Consider the following 16,533-nt stretch of genomic DNA (forward strand, 5'->3'; position numbering starts at 1 on the left):
GGTCACCCCCCACTCTTTGTGATCCTACCTCTGGGCAAGACACAGCTCCTAAATTAGCAGAAATAGGGTGAGGTGAAGTAGCAGCACAAAGAAACCAATATCAAGGTATTTTCTCCCTCCAGCACCTCCCTTGACACAAACACCCTTCTCTCCATGTGCTTTGGGTTCTCCCATGGAAGGAGTTCCCAGCCCTTCCTCAGGTACCTTTGGGTCCCTGCTCCTCCTCAGTCCTCTGCTATCCCTCCCCGTGCACAGCTGGCACTTAATCACTCACTGCCAGGGTTATTCCTGCTGTTTCCAGCCTCTCCTCCTCATCCCTGACCTGACATCCTCATGATGGGATGAGCTGCAGTGGCCAGAACTCCCAGACCTGGCTGGGCTCAGTTCCCCATATGGGAGATGCTGGCACTCAGCTCCACTGAGCTGCAGATGCTGTGACACAGCCTGCTCACACATACCTAAAACTCTGAGTACAATTATCCTAAAAGTAATTCTCTTCCAGATAAGCAACCACAGGAACGAAGGAGACTGAAAAAGCACTGTGGGTTGAGCAAGACTATTTTCCCTGAGAAAGTCAAGTGGCCAAACTTGTGTACTCACAGCTATTAAAACCCTTCCTCCACTTTGCCCTTCCCCTCTATATCCAGACTTTTTCCCTTTGCAGTTCCTCTGGACAGGTTTCAAAATCTGTTTTTTCCTTCCTGAAGTAGCAGCAGAAGCTGCTTCATCTCAAGAAGCACCATGGTGCCCCTGCTCCTCACACATGGTGCCTTCTTGCCTTGAGGTTTCAGTTTTGGCCCTGGCACCCCATTCATTTGTGCATTACACGTTCCCTTTTCTTTACTCTTCCCTCCCCAAGTGCAGCAGCAGGTTCCCTCCCTGGCTGTGCTTCAGGGGGAAGTTCTGACAGCCCTGATGGGTAACATTTCCCTCACCTTCCCCAGGCCCTGACCACACCACATGTGTTTGTAAAACCCCCAGCAGTATGGGCCTTGATTGTCTTTTTTGTTTGTATTCTAGAAGGAAATTCATTTTACTGCACTTAGTATTTACTTCCAGAAAGAGCAGGTTACTTGAGGTTACTCAGTAGTATGTAACTAATACAAATATTTAACATTTTCACTAGAGAATCAGAATTAACCACGAGGCAGCCACACAGTGAAATCTCACTGTGAGATCTCACTGTAAGATTTAGGACCCTCACAATTTCCCATCTGTCTCACAGGGTTCTACTATGAGCAGGCTCTTATTTTTGGCATGGAAAACTTATCTTGTCAATGGCCACACAGACAGCTTGTGTGCTTGGCTGAAAACCTCACCACAAGAAAATTTTTCCAAGTCAAAAACTTCTGCCTTTTGACAGTCATTAGCACTCAGCTGTTCAGAAGAATTACATGATTTTCATAGTTACCAGAGCCAATTCCTTCATTTCTTCTGGGGTTTCTCCAACTTCTTCTCCACTCCTTCTTTACCCAAACAATTGATCAAGTGACCAGGGCAAATAAAGGGGAGATGATGAGAAAATGCAATATCTAACCCAGGCACAGGCAGGTGTGGATTTTTAGGAGACAAAATGAATTTGCTGTAAATACAGTGAAAACCTCAGACCAGTTTTCCAAATGGTGGTAAACACCACGGTGAAGGCAGGGTGAGGGATGGACTCAGTGCAGGAGAGAGAGTTTCCATGTCAGCAATAGAAACAAAGCAGAAGTTGATGGAACATGTGAATTTATCCACTCCTTTGAGACCAACACATTCAAATTCAAATTCAAATAGGTGGAAAAAATGGGGAGTGAGGGAATGAAATAATCAAGCAGGGAGTACAAGGAGACAGGACGGGAAGAATTTTCAATCCACCTAGTAAGTTCAAATGAACATCAAACAGTGCAAAGACAGGAAGCAGTACTCATATTTCAGAAAGGGGAATATAAATCAATACCAGAACTAGAACTGCTAGTTTGGCCCCACTACCATGCAAGCCTTTCCAAACAGTCTGTGACACAGCACAGCTGAAGACACAGAGACCAAGAGGAGACAGAAAACTCCAGGAGAGGTTTGCCAGTTTGTGCTGTGGTAGCTTGGACAGTGATTCACCTGCAGACACAGCTCCTCTGTGTTGGAGTGCTAAGGCTTCCCTGATCCCTGTGCCAAGCTGGCAGATGTGGCACAAGCCTATAGGTGGCCCACACACATCTGCAGCAGCAGCTGGAAGACAGGCAGAGCCAAACCCAGGATCACCTCCAGTGAAGCAAACAAACCCCACCCCGATGTCCTCCCCTGACCAGGCACTCAGTTCTGAAGAAGGTTAGATGTTAATGTTGTCTTGTTTACTTCTCTTGGCTCGCCCCACTAACAATTAAGCTTTTACTCCATCACTCCCCCATTACGGTGGACTGGGATGTTTGAAAGGGAGAGGACAGTACAATGAGCAGGGAGGTGAAAGCTGGAAACAGGTTACCAAAGATTCTTTTGAGCCCCAAACCCATTGCACAGGTAAAGTCCGAAATACCTCAGGAGAAACCTGAAAGAAAACTTGATGCTCAGGAAAACAAGCTGGGAAACAGCAACATAAAGGAAGGTCATCACACAGGAAAGCTGAAAGACCTTGAAACATAGGAGAGAAATGCAATACAAAATATGTAGAGTGTGTGTGTGTGTGTGTGTAAGAATCAACAACTCCTGCTCACACAAAGGACAGTTTATTATCAGGACAGCACCACAGGGAGAGAGACCTTGATGCAACAAGGCACTCACAGCATGAAGCAGCCACAGGAGAGGCACACTGGAGCACAAAATCCCTCAGGAAACTACTTCCAGAGCCAAAAAGAAGCTGCCTCCTTGCACTGTGAGACCTTACCTGTAGGGCTGTGTGGCCCTTCAGCCATCAAGTTCAAAAACATGGATTTAATTGGAGCTGCTGCTGAGAATGGGGCATAGGAGAGACTCAGGAGCCAGGACAGCATTGTAAAAGGAGATTTAAGGAGCAACTTATGCAGGCAAGCTAAACAAAAGCTAGAAGGAAATATAATCCCTTCATAATACATTTACTGACAGCAAGCACCATGAAAGAGTAAACATATTAAGAAGAAAGGATTATATTAGTGCAAAAAACAAAACAAAACAAAAGCCAAGGAAAAAATCTCCATGAGCTAGAATTCCACCTAGGCTTGTAAAAAAACCCTAGTCATTAAAGCAGCAAAGATCTGGGGTTGCTTTTGAAGCAAAAAGGGGAGTTAAAAGACAACAGGAACTGTACATCACGGTCAGGGTAGTTCACTCCACCAAAAATAATCAGAAATAAACACCAGGAATGGTCCCAGATAGGAGTGCAGCAGTGACATTAAAGGAATGGCACTCTGAAGGAATTTTACCCCTTTCCATTTGAGCATGAAACAGAAAAATAAGGGAGACTTCTATCACAGCCTGCTCCATCCAAATCCTCTGTGCCAAGTCCTCAGCAAGAGAATCCTCTTTTTCATTGCCTTTTTTGTTGCTGTTTCTGTTGTGAAGTTCAAGCCCTCTGGAAACAGACTGCACTAATGGAAAGGCTGGCAGAAAAAGCTAAGACTAAGAATATTTCTAATGTTTACTTTATTAAAACAAAACAACCAATACCACACAATGAAAACAGGCCACTTCATTCTATATATTTAGGCTTTGGCCCAAAATTGGAGTGAAGCAACACATAAATAGAAGCTTTATCAAGGGGCAGTGTGGTGTAACCTCCAGCCACAGAGCCACAGAGCAGCTCTGTTCCATCACCACAGCTTGGGCCAAGCTGAGAAGCAGCAGCATTCCAACCATGTCTGCAGCATTGCACTGTGCAGCACACACCAATTTCTGTCAGAACTTTGAGTTTGGCCAAGCTGCAGGGAGAGATTTCCATTTCACATGCAAACATTGAGAGTTTGAAGAGGATGGGGCAAAAAAGAAAACACCAAAAAAACCCAAACACCCTTGGTATTACCTCAGGAAATATAAGACACAATTATCATATAAGAGAACTCTTGAGGTATTTAGAGAAAGGTATGCATTTAAAGAATAAGGAAAAGTAGCTACCAGACTGCCACCCTAAGGTTATTATACCCTGTAATTCAAATATTCAGGTTATACCTCAAGTGAAGGAGTAAGAATGATTCAGAGAACTTTTTCCAGCAGCTGTGCACAAGACTATTGAAATGGGTTTTTGCACAGTTCAGAAGAACCCAGTGTATGAAAACAAACCTGTTTTATCCCAAAAAATTTTAAAATGTGCTTCTATTGGTCTAAGCTGTTTTGAAACCACATTAGATTTCTGTCTGCAGCGTAGCACCTCGATTAAGATGCTGGAATGGCTCAACCCAGCCCTGCCTGTCCCTTCCAGCAACATTTTAGACACTGCACTGCAAGACACCAGTTTTTTGTGCTGTTATTTGCAGCAGCTCTCCCCGGGGTCCTGCCTTCACACATGACACAGCACATCACTTTCAGACCTAGCAGTGCCCTCTCCTTACAATTTCCCATCGTGGCATCTTCCAGTGGCACAGAGGAACACTTGTGCCAACCCTACAGCCCTACCAAGTCCAGTCCCTCCAGCCCCACTGCTGGGGCAGGGACTATGGGTATTGAAACAATTTTTTTTTAAAAAGGGAGCAAATAAGTACACAAACAGCTTTACATGTTAACAATCCCCAGCTGCCACCAGTCAGGGTGTGCCTGTAAGTTGTGTATCAGGCAGATAAGCATGCATAGTTTTCAAAGGAATCATAGTAGAGCTGCTTAGCATCTAAATCAGACGAGCAAAGCAAAATAACAAAGCAAAACTAAAAGAAAAGCATTAGGCTAATTTGATGCAGGTGCCTAATGTAACCAGTACTTACAGTCACTAGGACAAAAATGCAGGAGCTATCATTGCTAATAAACATATATAGATTTTTTTTCCCCCTTTTAAAGCATTTTTACTGCTCCAAGAAGCCACGTTTTGCCTTATTTTAATTTCACAGGCACTGAACCACCTCCCAGTATTTGCAATGGGAGAGGAGGAAAGAAATCACTTGCTCCTCACTGAATACAAGACTTCACCCTCAGGACTCTGCACCTGTTCCACTGATCCTTACTCAGCTCCCACTTAGGAAGCAAACCTGTAATCAGCCACACAAACAGCAAGAGGCAGACAAAGATGTTTGCCAGTCCCAGGAGAGAAATTTCCTTCTTCTCAATGAAGTTCCCACTGCACACTTCAGCAATAGGATGGGGAAACATCATCAGGACAGTGGAGGTGGAGGAGAGGGCTGCTCCATGAGCTCACTGAGGGCGTAGCTATGAACTTGGCATAACCCTGGTTATTGTGCATTTGGTGGAAGCCCTGGAGCACACTCTGCTCACAACATGCAAAAGAAGTGAATCAATGCAGAGAGTTTGCACAGCTTCTTTAGAGAGGCAGCCTCTTACCTGCCTCAACAAACACAGGTCAAGGGTACAGATCTATTGACAAATAAATCTTCCACTAATACTAATAAAACATTTCCTGACCCAAAGTACACGGAAGGGCAACAAATCCAAAGTTTACCTTCTCTCCAGCTGACTTTACAACACTGGTAACTTCTTTAACTGCTAGCTCAAGTGGTTCTGCTGGGTCATCTTCCTCAAACGTGAGCAACTGAGAATCCTAACAAGAAGAAAAAAGAAGCACTGTTAGGTGATGAACCCTTCACTTGAAAACAAGTGATAAAAATGCACTGCCAGTCAAGTTCCTGGAATTGCAAATGTATGTCAAAACTTCCATGTATTAATTGCATGACACCTTACTACATAATACAGGGTAGAGCCTGAAAACATATACTTAGGACATAGCTATGGGCCTAATCATAACTCATCTCTCCCTGTAGTAGAATATCAAGGTATACACAGTGCAGAGCCAAGTCCATGAACAACAGGGTCCAGCAAAACTGCTGTTCTTCAGCAAAGATTTATCAGCACTGCAGTTTGAAAAGGCATGTTTGGTTTGGCCCACTAATACAGCTGCAGTAGGCTATGCCAAAACTAAGAAACCCCAAATATCATCTTGCAGAGGTGAGGAAAGAAGCCTTCCCCTGCCCAGCCCTCCTCATCAGTGAAGGCAGACAGCGATGACAGCCATTCAGTCTTCACACAGACAGCAAGGCAGGGCAGCCTTTGGGCACTGAAGTCATACTTTGAGAAGCATCAGCGGCGCACTCAGCCCCGCTTCCCTCATCACCCGAGGTTGTTTTGCACGCAGGAATTTCATTAGCTTCGTGCTGCTGACATTGTTTTGGGAGGCTGACAGCGGGAGCAACGCCACGCTGCAGTGCCAGGCGCTGAACTCCCGGCTCCAGCTGCTCACCTGGGCAGGGAGGGTGAGCGTGTCCCTGTCCAAGGGGCTTTGCCCTCTGCTCAGGGAAGCTGTCACTTGTGCCTGGTTACTTTCAGTTCCCAGCACCTGTGCTCAAGCTGTCTGGACCCTTCTCTTCCACAAGAGCAGGGCAAACCAACCTTCATTTCTTAGCACAACCCATCCTTAACTGCACTGCACAATTTGAAAGGGTGCACAAAATATTTTGTTTCTACTGCCCAACTTACAATGACATTTGGGAAGTGTTAATTTTTACTCCTTATCTTTCACAAACACATGTTGCCCCACTCTTCCTTCTTCCCCAGCCTGCTCCCTGACATGTAAGAAGGAACCTCTTAGGTCTGAGATGCACACAAATTCAGAGACCTGGGGACATGCCACTTCCTAGAGTTTATCCTCAGCATTTTGCACTGACACGACAAGGGTTAAGTCCTCAGGACAAGGAAATCAGCTTGCCACAGGCTTCACCTAACCTCGTCACCTCAGCGGGCATACCATTACACACCAACGCGCAGGATGCCACACTTCGCCTTTTCCAGGAAGGGCAGGTTGGGATGATAAGGAGCACCACGTTTTGTGCATCCTCCCTGACCCGGGTTACAGGCAAACTGACCAAACCCTGAGCATCCCCTCCACCATCCAGCGGGCTCGGAGGCCACCAGCCCTTGGAGTTACACCACACACAGCAGGGCCCGAGGCACGCCGGGGGAAGCCCAGCTCTGGGAATTATTTGCCGAAGGACGGGCCGCAGGCCCAGGCCAGGAAGTTTCCATTGTTTCCTCCTCCCCACGCCCGAACAATGTTATCGGCGGAGCGAACCCCTGCCAGGGGCTGCGGGGGTCGCGGCTTTCCTTCCTCCCCATCCTTTCCTGCTCCCACGCGTGCGCCCACTCCGTGCCTCCGGCCGGCTCCCTCCTGCTATTCCTGCCAAGCAGCCACCGAACGCACACGTGTAAATATACGAACACACACACGGAGGGTCAGGAACACACCCGGCACATCCCTGCAGCAAGTCCCGGCGTCCCTACAGCCGCTCCTGGCAGCGGGGAGCGCCCGGAGCCGCGTCCCGGCGCGATGCCCCACGGCCGGGAGGCGCCGGCCCCATCCCGGCGGGCGCGGGGGAGCCGCCGCCGGCCATCCCCCGTCCCTTTCCCTCCCTCCGTCCCGCCGCCCATCCATCACCTGCATCCCGGCACTCACCGCCCGCTCCGCCGCCTCGGCTCGGAGCGCCGCCACCCAGGCCCGCCGCCACTGCCGCCTCCAGCTGCCCCGCGACAGCGCCCAGGCCAGCACCGAGCCGCCCTCCTCCAGCAGCTCGTCCCGCTGCACCGGGGCGGCGGGGGCCGGCGGCGGGCGGCCCCTCCGCAGCGCCAGCAGCGCGTACTGCACCAGGTACACGGCCAGCGTGGCCAGCGCCGCCACGAAGAGGGCGACCAGCGCGCCCCAGCGCAGCTCGGCCAGCCCGCCCGGCAGCCACGCCATGGCTGACCATAATGCGGCCGCGACTCCGGACCCGTGCAAGGCGCGCCCGGCGGGGAGCGGCGGCCGCAGCCCCGCGCAGCGCTCGCTCGACCCGCGGGCGCCGGCGCAGGGACCGGCGCTGCCCTGGGACGCGCCGCGCTGCCCCGCCCGCCCACGGCGCAGTCCCCGCCCCGGGGCGGTGGAGAGGAGGCCCGGCCCCGGCCGCAGGCAGGGCCCCGGCGCCGGCTCTGGCTGCTGCCCGGCGCGGCCCGCGCGGGGGCGGTTGCCAGGCGGCGAACGGGGCCCGCCGTGTCCTGCGGCGTGGCGGTGATGGGCGGCGGGTGGCCCAGGGGCAGAAGGGGGTAGACGGGCTTGGGGTGGGCACCTGGTGCTCCCGGGGGTGAGAGGAGCTTGGGATGAGCATCTGGTGCCCTTGGGGATACAAGCTCACGATGTGCTCCTGGTACCCTGGGGTAAAGGGGCCCAGGGTGAGTTCCTTGTGTTCCCGAAGGTAGAGGAGTTCAGGGTGGGCGCCCGGTGCCCTCGGGGTAAAAGGACTTGGGATGGGCGCCTGGTGCCCTCGGGGTAAAAGGACTTGGGATGGGCGCCTGGTGCCCGGGGGTAGAAGGGCTTGGAGTGGGTGTCCGGTACCTCGGAGGGTAGGGGGAACACAGAGGGCACCCAGTTTCCCATAGGTAGAGGGGCTCGGTGTGGGTATGAGGCAGGTGCCTGCTCTGTTTATTTCATACTGTCTGTCTTTACCTGTGGGACCTCCCAGCCAAAGACCCTCGCCTGATTTTTTTCCCAGTCCATGTTCTAAAACAACCCTTGATGAAGTTATGAAAGCTGGTCATGCACTGTCATTGCAAGATCTTGCTCCACTTGGCTTTCAGCCCCTTCAGAGCTTTGCCTGAAAGGGCAGGAACATCTTTTCCTTGCTGGAAGCTGGAATTGCAGACCATTGCAGTGTGTGCCATGGACCACAGCGGGGAATTCCCGAGGCTCTGGGGTGCTGGTTCTGCCGTGGCCCTCGAGGGAGCTGCAGCTGCAGGTGACAAGGTCCCGAAGCTGGGTGGGCTCCCAGAGCAGACAGCAAAGCCTTCTTTGCTGGGCATTTTCAAGCACATTCCCAGCTTGAAGCAGAGGCAAGAAGAAAAGGAAAGCAAGGAGCTGACAGAATCCTGGAATGCTGGCGGCTGGAAGGGACCCTGAGCAGGCGTTAAGAGCCCATGAGAGAGAGAGGCCTCTGCCCAATTGACAGTGCAAAGGAGACCACATGAGGACAACATATGGATTTTATTTAATGTGGATTTTATTTACCAATAAAGGGGAGGTAGAGCAGTAGAAAAAAATAGGAAAGATGTCTCAGAGAGAGAGCAGAAGATAACTAGTTGGATAGATAACTCTAGTTCTTAGAAGATAACTCTGGCTGGAACTAGAGAACTGTAAGGTCCTTCCCTTCGTTCTGTGGTTGTGTGGATGTTTATTTTAATTTGATACTATTATTTACTTCTACAACTGTTTCATCTTCTTCTTTATCGTCTTCTTCTTATTATTATTTATTACTACTACTATTTAATTTTCTTTTTATTATTTTTCTTACTATTATTGTTTTTCTTATTAATATTACTACTACTGTTTCTCCTTCTTCTCATAATTCTTGTTCAACTTACTATTCTTATTCCTTTTCTTGTTCTTATTTACTACTATTAGTTCTGCATTATCTTCTTACTCTTATTAATTTATTTTGTTTTGGTTTTTTTGGATTTTTTTTTAATGTGAGTGGAGAGGTTGTGGTCTTTTTTTCTTACTACTGTTGTACTTGTACTATTTCTTAAATTCAACCTTCACTGTTTTGGAAGAATCATTTGTGTTGCAGTCCTGCAGTGACATCCCTGGAGAAACACCTCCTGTGTGTGCCCATTCCTCATGGGCACAATCCCAAAGGACCAGCACGTAATCCTTTCAGGATGAGAGAAAATGGCCTTCCATTCCACCAGGAGAGGTTCAGATTAAATATTAGAACAAGTTTTCCCTGACACAGTGGTCAGGTATTGGAAGAAGTTGCCCATGGAGGTGGTGGAGTCGCTGTCTCTGGAAGCGTTGAAGAGTTGTCCAGACGTGGCACCTGGGGACGTGGTTTCGGGGTGATGATGGCGATGCCGGGGTGCTGGTGGGACTGCACGACTGTCGAGGTCTCTTCCCACCTTGATGATTCTCTGGGATTCGCCTGAGCCACCCGGCACCAACAGTCCCCCACAGGTGCTGCTCTGGGGCTGGCCACACGGGTGACTTGGCCCTGGGGAGATGCCCCCGGGAGGAAGAAAATCAGCCTGGAGGGGCACGCCCAGGCAGAGGCAGCCCCGTGTGGCTCCCTCAGGACGCCGGGCAGGCTCCGGGCCAGCCGCCACCTGCGGGGCCCAGCCTGGCGCTGGCAGCAGGCACGGATCGTCCGGCTGTGGCCTCAGGCAGGGCCAGCAGAACAGCGCCCGCAGCGCCCGCAGCGCCCGCCTGAAGCGGGACGGGCGTTTCTTGGGGGCAGCCGGCTGCTCCCTGAGGGCCTGGGCTCCCGGCTGGGAAAAGCACAAAAAGCAGCTGAGCTGGGCAGGCACCGGGCTCTCTGTCACCTGCTCCTCGAAGGCAGGAGAAGCCGCGGTCCTCTGAGGAGGCCCCGGGCTGCCAGGTGGGGAGGCGAGGCCCAGAGCGGCACTTGGGGCACGGCTCAGCTGCCCCGCGCTCAACCCAGGCCTCCCGAGGGACAGGCACTGGGAGCCCGTCTTCTGCAAAAACTCCCAGTCTCTGCTCCCTGTCTTCTTCACTCAGCTCAGAGAAGCTCAGTTTGTCCCGTGTCCTTCTCCCGCAGCAAGGGCCTGACCCCATTGCTGTGGACGCTCACGTGTTCCCAACTGTCCTGAGCAAGCTCTTTGTCACCATCATTGTCCCGACTGGACTGCACAAAGGGTCTGCTACCATTGCCTTGGGACAACTCTTGGCCAGCGGAGTCTTCTTCTTTGGAAAGCTCTTGGTCAACAGAGTCCTCCCAGTCAGACGGTTCTGGGGAGCTTCTGACTGCTCCTTGGGACTGCCCTTGCTCCATGCATTCTTCCCCATGGAAAATTCTTGGTAGCTAAGGGCTTCTCCCTGGGACAGCTCCTGCTCTCCTCATCCCAGCTGGAGAGTTCTCCACAGCCACTGACATCTCCTTGGGAGAACTCTCGCTCAAGAGATTCTTCCCAGTCAGAGATCTCTTGGTAGCTCCTAACATCTCCCTGTTGGGAAAGCTCATGATCCACGTCAGATTCCTGCTCTTCCTCCTCAGTCTCTGACTGAGCCCCCATTGCCCCCACCAAGTGCTCACCGAGGGCCTGGTCTTCTGACCAGCTGGGCAAGGAGCTGGGGATGAGGGGTGTCCCTCAGGGCTCTGCCTTGGCCCCGGGGCTCTTGCATGGCTTCCCCCATGACACAGAGAGCGGATCCAGCTCACCCTCAGCACGTTTGCAGGGGACAGGAAGCTGAGCAGGGCAGGGGCACCACGGAAGGAGGGGACAAGGGACAAACTTGGGGACAGGGACTTGGACAAGCTTGACAAGTGGGATCACAAGAACCTCACAAGGTTCAATAAAGCCAACAAGGTGCAGCACCTGGCCCCTGGGCAATCCCCAAGTCCTGGATTCATCAAGGTCAGAAGAGACCTTCAAATGCCTCAGATTAGCGCTGCCTCCCTGGCCGCTCCCAGCACTGGAAAGTGTTGGATCTGAGATTACCCCAAGTCCCATGTTACAGAAATAAGCATCATAGCTTATATTTATTCATAGTTAATTTAATCATAGTTATTTAATACATTTCATTTTTAAAGCTGTGAACACAACAATTTGCAAAAAAAAAAACGGAGTATGTTCAGTCACTGCAATTAAAATAAATACAAAACCAAATATATTGCAAAGAGATAAAATCAATACAAAATTTGCCCACTGATTGTCTGCCTCTGTGCTCCAGAGTCTGTTTTCTACATGTGAAAGAAAGAGAAGGTTCATAAGAGGCCATTCATGCAGTCTAACATGAGGTTTGAAACGTGCTTTGTCAGGAGAGTGTAACAGTGTAGAATATGCTTGGTTTGTCAGAACTACACTTTGGCCAGCAGAGCTTTTTGCAGCATTCCAGGACTCTGTGTGATGCCACCTTTACCTGCGAGGTGGCTGTAACCATGTCTTTATTGAGATTTTATAGCCTCAGCCTGTGGTGGAACCACTGCATACTCCTCACTGACAGCTCTGCTGGCAGAAGCAGACCTGGAAATCTTCATTCCTGAATGTGATCCCTCAGCATGTCCCCTCATGGAAGAAGGGACCACTTCCCCTTTCACATGCAGCTTTTCAGCCTTTCTCCCAGAGACAAGTAACAGCCCTGTCCTTCTTCCTACTGACTGTGGCAGGTTTGCTCAGGAGTTGTGGGGCCAGGAGAGGCACAAAGCCAGAACACTGGTTCCCCGTGTTGTCCTGCCCTCATGTGGACTCTCCAGTCTGTTTTCTGTAGGCCCTTTCTAGGTGAGGCGCAGCACGTGTGACACATCCCATCCCATCTGAGTCAGCACTTATGAGTCTTTGTGACAGCTGTCTGAGGAGGAGGGTGATGGGTGTGCAAAGATGTGGAGCGAGGGCCAGGTGGGATGCCCAGAAGCCTCTTTGGAAGGTGGTCAGCAGCCTGGCACCAGGGATGTGCCACCAGGCAGGCTTCCCTAAGTTGGAGCTGGCGTGGGGACGAGGAGGCTGGGACACATCTGGTTCTTGATCTGGAATAACCCTCCAAACTCGTGTCTTCCAGAGGACATCCTCTTCTTAATGAAGCAGTCTTGCTCCATATAAAAAAAGCTCAGAGGTGATGACATCATTAGACCTCCACCTAACTGCTCTTATTTTCATTTCATTTGCAAAATCAGGAGACATTTGATCTATCCAAACACCAATCTCTGTAGAAGAAAAAGGAATGTGTCCACCATGACCTCATAGCTGGAAAACTGCAATTCATTTATGGTCATTTCATTCTTCTTTGCCCAAATGCCTACATCTCTTAATTGCTTAAGGAGACATGCTGCCAGGAGCTGAGTGTTTTATCAGATCAGAAATTAGCTTTGTTATTAAAATACAGGTCTGGTCCTAAAAACGTCTTGAAAGAACAACTTTATGTTACAACTATGAATGTAAATTGTTGACGAATTGGCTAAATTTCAGAGCAGATGGGTCACAATGTTTTATTTTGACCAATCACAATTTTGAATTATGTATTAAGATATAAAGTAAAGCTGCAGAGCCATGTTTCAATTCTGCTTGAATTGACCCAAGTTAGTTCACCTTGGATACTTGTACTTGCTTTTGAAGCCCTTCATGCACCAATAATGCAGCGTCTCATGGGGTCATGGTTTAACTCAAAACTAGAAAACAAGGAAATAGAACATGTGAAAACAAATAATGGCACCATGATGTTTGCATTAACCATAACCCACCTGTATACCACCCACTAATTTTATAAGTGTCATAATTTATACGTGTCATTATTATAACAATTTTACTTTTCCCTGTAGGATCACACTTTTACCTTTCTCGAAATCCAGCTTCAAACAGAAAGACAGCAGGTTTAGATTCGATTTTAGGAATAAATTCTTCCCAGGATGGGTGGGCCCTGGCACAGGGGGCCCAGAGTAGCTGTGGCTGCCCCTGGATCCCTGGCAGTGTCCAAGGCCAGGTTGGACACTGGGCTTGGAGCAGCCTGGGACAGTGGAAGGTGTCCCTGCCATGGCAGGGGTGACACTGGATGATCTTTGAAGTCCTTTCCAACCCAAACCATTCTGGGATTCCATATCTGGTAACTAATCTATTCCTGAGTGGTCACAATTTTGCAAGAGGAACAAAGGCTAGCAAGAGACATTTTGCTTGGAATGTACCTGGCACTACAATGGAAAAAAGGAAAATAATTTTTGGGACTATTATTTTTTCTATGATGATGACTCTTCAAAAATATATTGACCAAAACTTCAGTGAAATACCCTGAGTTTTTAGAAACTAAAACATACAAAGCTGCCTTTTATTTTTTTTTTTTTTCCCCTCCTTTATTTTCACTGCTGGATGCGGTTCTTTTCTCTCCAGCAGAGAGCGCCAGGATCCCCAGAGGTGCTGATGCTGGGACTCGAAAGGGGTGCGCGCTTCTCCTGGGCAGTACAAACACCCGTGTGCCCCTCAGACAAATGCTTGAGGACACTCAGACCAGCTGGCTTTGGGAATGTGGGATATCAGAAAGGACTTGGTAAGTAGCAAAAGACATCTTCACATTTTAGACTGAGAACAGCAGCACAAAAAGGAATTTTGTAGGAAACCAACGGGCTTCCTATATTCCTAATAATGCCTTCCTCCAGAGAACAGTGAAAATGCTCCAGTTCAGCTGGACAGATAAGAAAATCCAAGGACCTGTGCGTATATGGAGAGAGGGCTTCACCTTCAGTGTGATGGTGCAGTCTTTTGTTTCTGTCTCCTCCTCAATGCCTGTACACAGCATTAGAGGCACAGAATAGATTATAGGATCATTGCCATTAAACAAAGATTCTATGTGATTCTCCCTCTCTTAAGCCTTGTAGTAAATACTTGGTAAAAAATATCCAATTTCAAATCTCATTTTAGTATCTGTGAATCTCCTCCAGATTTAGAATTCGGTATTTTTACAGGTTTTTTTTCTCATGCTTTTAAAAAATGCATTTACATGCCTTTACAGACCTCTGTCAAATTTCTCCTGAAACAAATAACCTGAATGTGAGCTAACAAGGCAAAGTTTTCTTCTTGTGGCATTTGGCTGCTCAGATGATTGATGAGTAAAGAAGCAGCAGCAGCAATTATTACAGAGCTGTAGTTGTCACACCTGGGGAAGCCCTCAGGATGTGCAGTCTTCAAAGACTGTTCCAAGAGCACCAAAACTTCCTCTGGTGCAAGACTGCAGAGAAAATATTATTAAATATCTTTTGGGTAAGTTTTTTCCCATAAACTCTTTCATAGACTTCATAGGATAAATTAATGGATGACAAGAGTAATAGATGCAGTTTCTGTCAGCCAAAAAGGGTTAGAGGTGTCACACCCCAGAACACCTCATTCATTAGGGAAGAAAGGAATAAGTGGGAACCAAAAAGAACCATATTAATCACAAATGGCACCTTAAAATAGAGGCTGTTTTTTTTTTCTTGCTGTTCCTTTTGGCAGGGTTGCAGCGTGCTCTCCTCTCTATCTTACACTCTCCTGCTGTTGTCACCGTACTTTCTCTGACCTCTTCTGCTGCCTCGTTGCCCCTTGTTCCTTCAGCCATCTGCCTGCAGAGCCTGCAAACCCCAGCATGGTCTCTTCCTTCCAGCAGAAGCATCCCTGACATGGATGTCAGTAATCCCAGCAGGTTTTTACACCAGTGGACTTCACTGGAGAGATGCATGTGGCTGGGTGAGAGCCTGAGCCCTCAACTATCAGCTCAAGCTGCTGACTACAACCAGGGCTCCATACACTGAAGAGCTGAATCCATCCCAGATCCTGGACTGACAAGACATTAATAAATTTTTAAGGGCATATCAAAACTGCAGATGAAATTTAAAGCAAATTCTTTGTCAGCAGAAACTGACTTTCAAGGTACTCTTTCAACACATGCAAAATGGAAGGGAAATGAAAGTTGTGTATGTTGCCCCATTGCAGCCAACACCTTGAAAATTTTTATTGCCAGAGTATTTCAGGACTGGAAATCCCTGTTGGTCTAATAGTAAGGATGCTCCTGTGTTTGTATATTGAATGATAGATGGAAATATCCTATGGAAAATGGATATGGAAAAGTAAACATTACTGGATTTGTTTGCACACCAACTGTCTTAGAAGGGGACAGCTGGAATTGGAACAAAAATAACCACAAAAACAGGTGCAATGCTCATGGCATTATCAGTAACTTTTAATAATTTCAATCTGTTTCTTGAGTTTTATGTCAGACACAGGCTTTTTGTTCTCTGGAGCATTTTCTGTGAACCATTCTAGCAGAGGTCGGTCTGTGCTGAAACAGTGATGGAGAGGACTGCGTGTCAATATTAACTGGATGCAGGAAGAGCTGGAGTTGTTCTGATCTGAAAGGAGAAAGAGAAAACCGTATCTTCAGGGATTTAAGCCTGTGAGTGGGTCAGAGAGGAGCCCTCCACCCTCTCTTCGCCTTTTCCACAGCTTCCCTAACCTGTGAGGGGCAGGGATACCCCACAGAGGGACAGACCACAAGCTCTTTGTCCCCATTTTCAAGGAGAGGCCCAAATCCTCCTGAGCTCAGAGTGCCCGTTTAACCCTTGATCCAACTGGTCCTGCAGCTCTGCCCTGTGTTCCACCTGAGCCTCTGAGAGGTCAGTGCACACACACAGTGACAAGTGCTGGGGTAAAAAGTGCAGGTGAGTGCTCAGCACATCCTCTGTGCAAATCTTATCCTTCCCACTGGATTTGTGGTGTCCCACTGACACCATTCCTCAATACCCAGGCAGGGATTTGCATGAAACTTGTGGGACGTTAATTCTTGAGCCCTTGTCTCCTCTGTTAAATGTGGGTGAAACTGGTCAGTGGGTGCAACCACACTGCACAAGGCAAAAATGGCAAAAGACAGCAAATGTGGAGTCCAAGAAGTTGAGAAAACTGGCCTAAGTGTTCTCAAAGACAGGTCCCACCTAGTGTGAA

General features: G+C 48.8%; 1 protein-coding gene and 1 long non-coding RNA gene across 4 annotated transcripts in view; one reads left to right on the plus strand and one right to left on the minus strand.

Moving 5' to 3' along the window:
- Positions 1 to 7,929, minus strand: part of C2CD2 (C2 calcium dependent domain containing 2) — a 37,309-nt gene extending 29,380 nt beyond the window's left edge. The window contains exons 1-2 of one of the 2 annotated variants that reach the window (XM_053935963.1): positions 7,553 to 7,929; positions 5,549 to 5,647 (exon numbers count right to left, since the gene is read on the minus strand). In XM_053935963.1, the coding sequence (XP_053791938.1) occupies positions 5,549 to 5,647; positions 7,553 to 7,834 (381 nt within the window). In that variant the 5' untranslated portion in view covers positions 7,835 to 7,929. The remainder of the gene's footprint in view (positions 1 to 5,548; positions 5,648 to 7,552) is intronic. The other variant, XM_053935962.1, reaches the window with a different exon arrangement.
- On the plus strand, positions 7,660 to 15,658 carry LOC128784391 (uncharacterized). Of its 2 annotated transcripts, none has more exons than XR_008429468.1 (3): positions 7,660 to 7,744; positions 13,954 to 14,110; positions 15,052 to 15,658. It is a non-coding gene; the product is annotated as an uncharacterized LOC128784391 (long non-coding RNA). The 2 variants fall into 2 exon arrangements; XR_008429469.1 differs by lacking the exon at positions 7,660 to 7,744 and adding an exon at positions 8,214 to 8,301 and having other exon boundaries at positions 13,957 to 14,110.
- Positions 15,659 to 16,533: the final 875 nt, after the last annotated feature.

This window comes from Vidua chalybeata, chromosome 2 (assembly GCF_026979565.1).
Source record: "Vidua chalybeata isolate OUT-0048 chromosome 2, bVidCha1 merged haplotype, whole genome shotgun sequence".
NCBI lineage: Eukaryota > Metazoa > Chordata > Aves > Passeriformes > Viduidae > Vidua > Vidua chalybeata.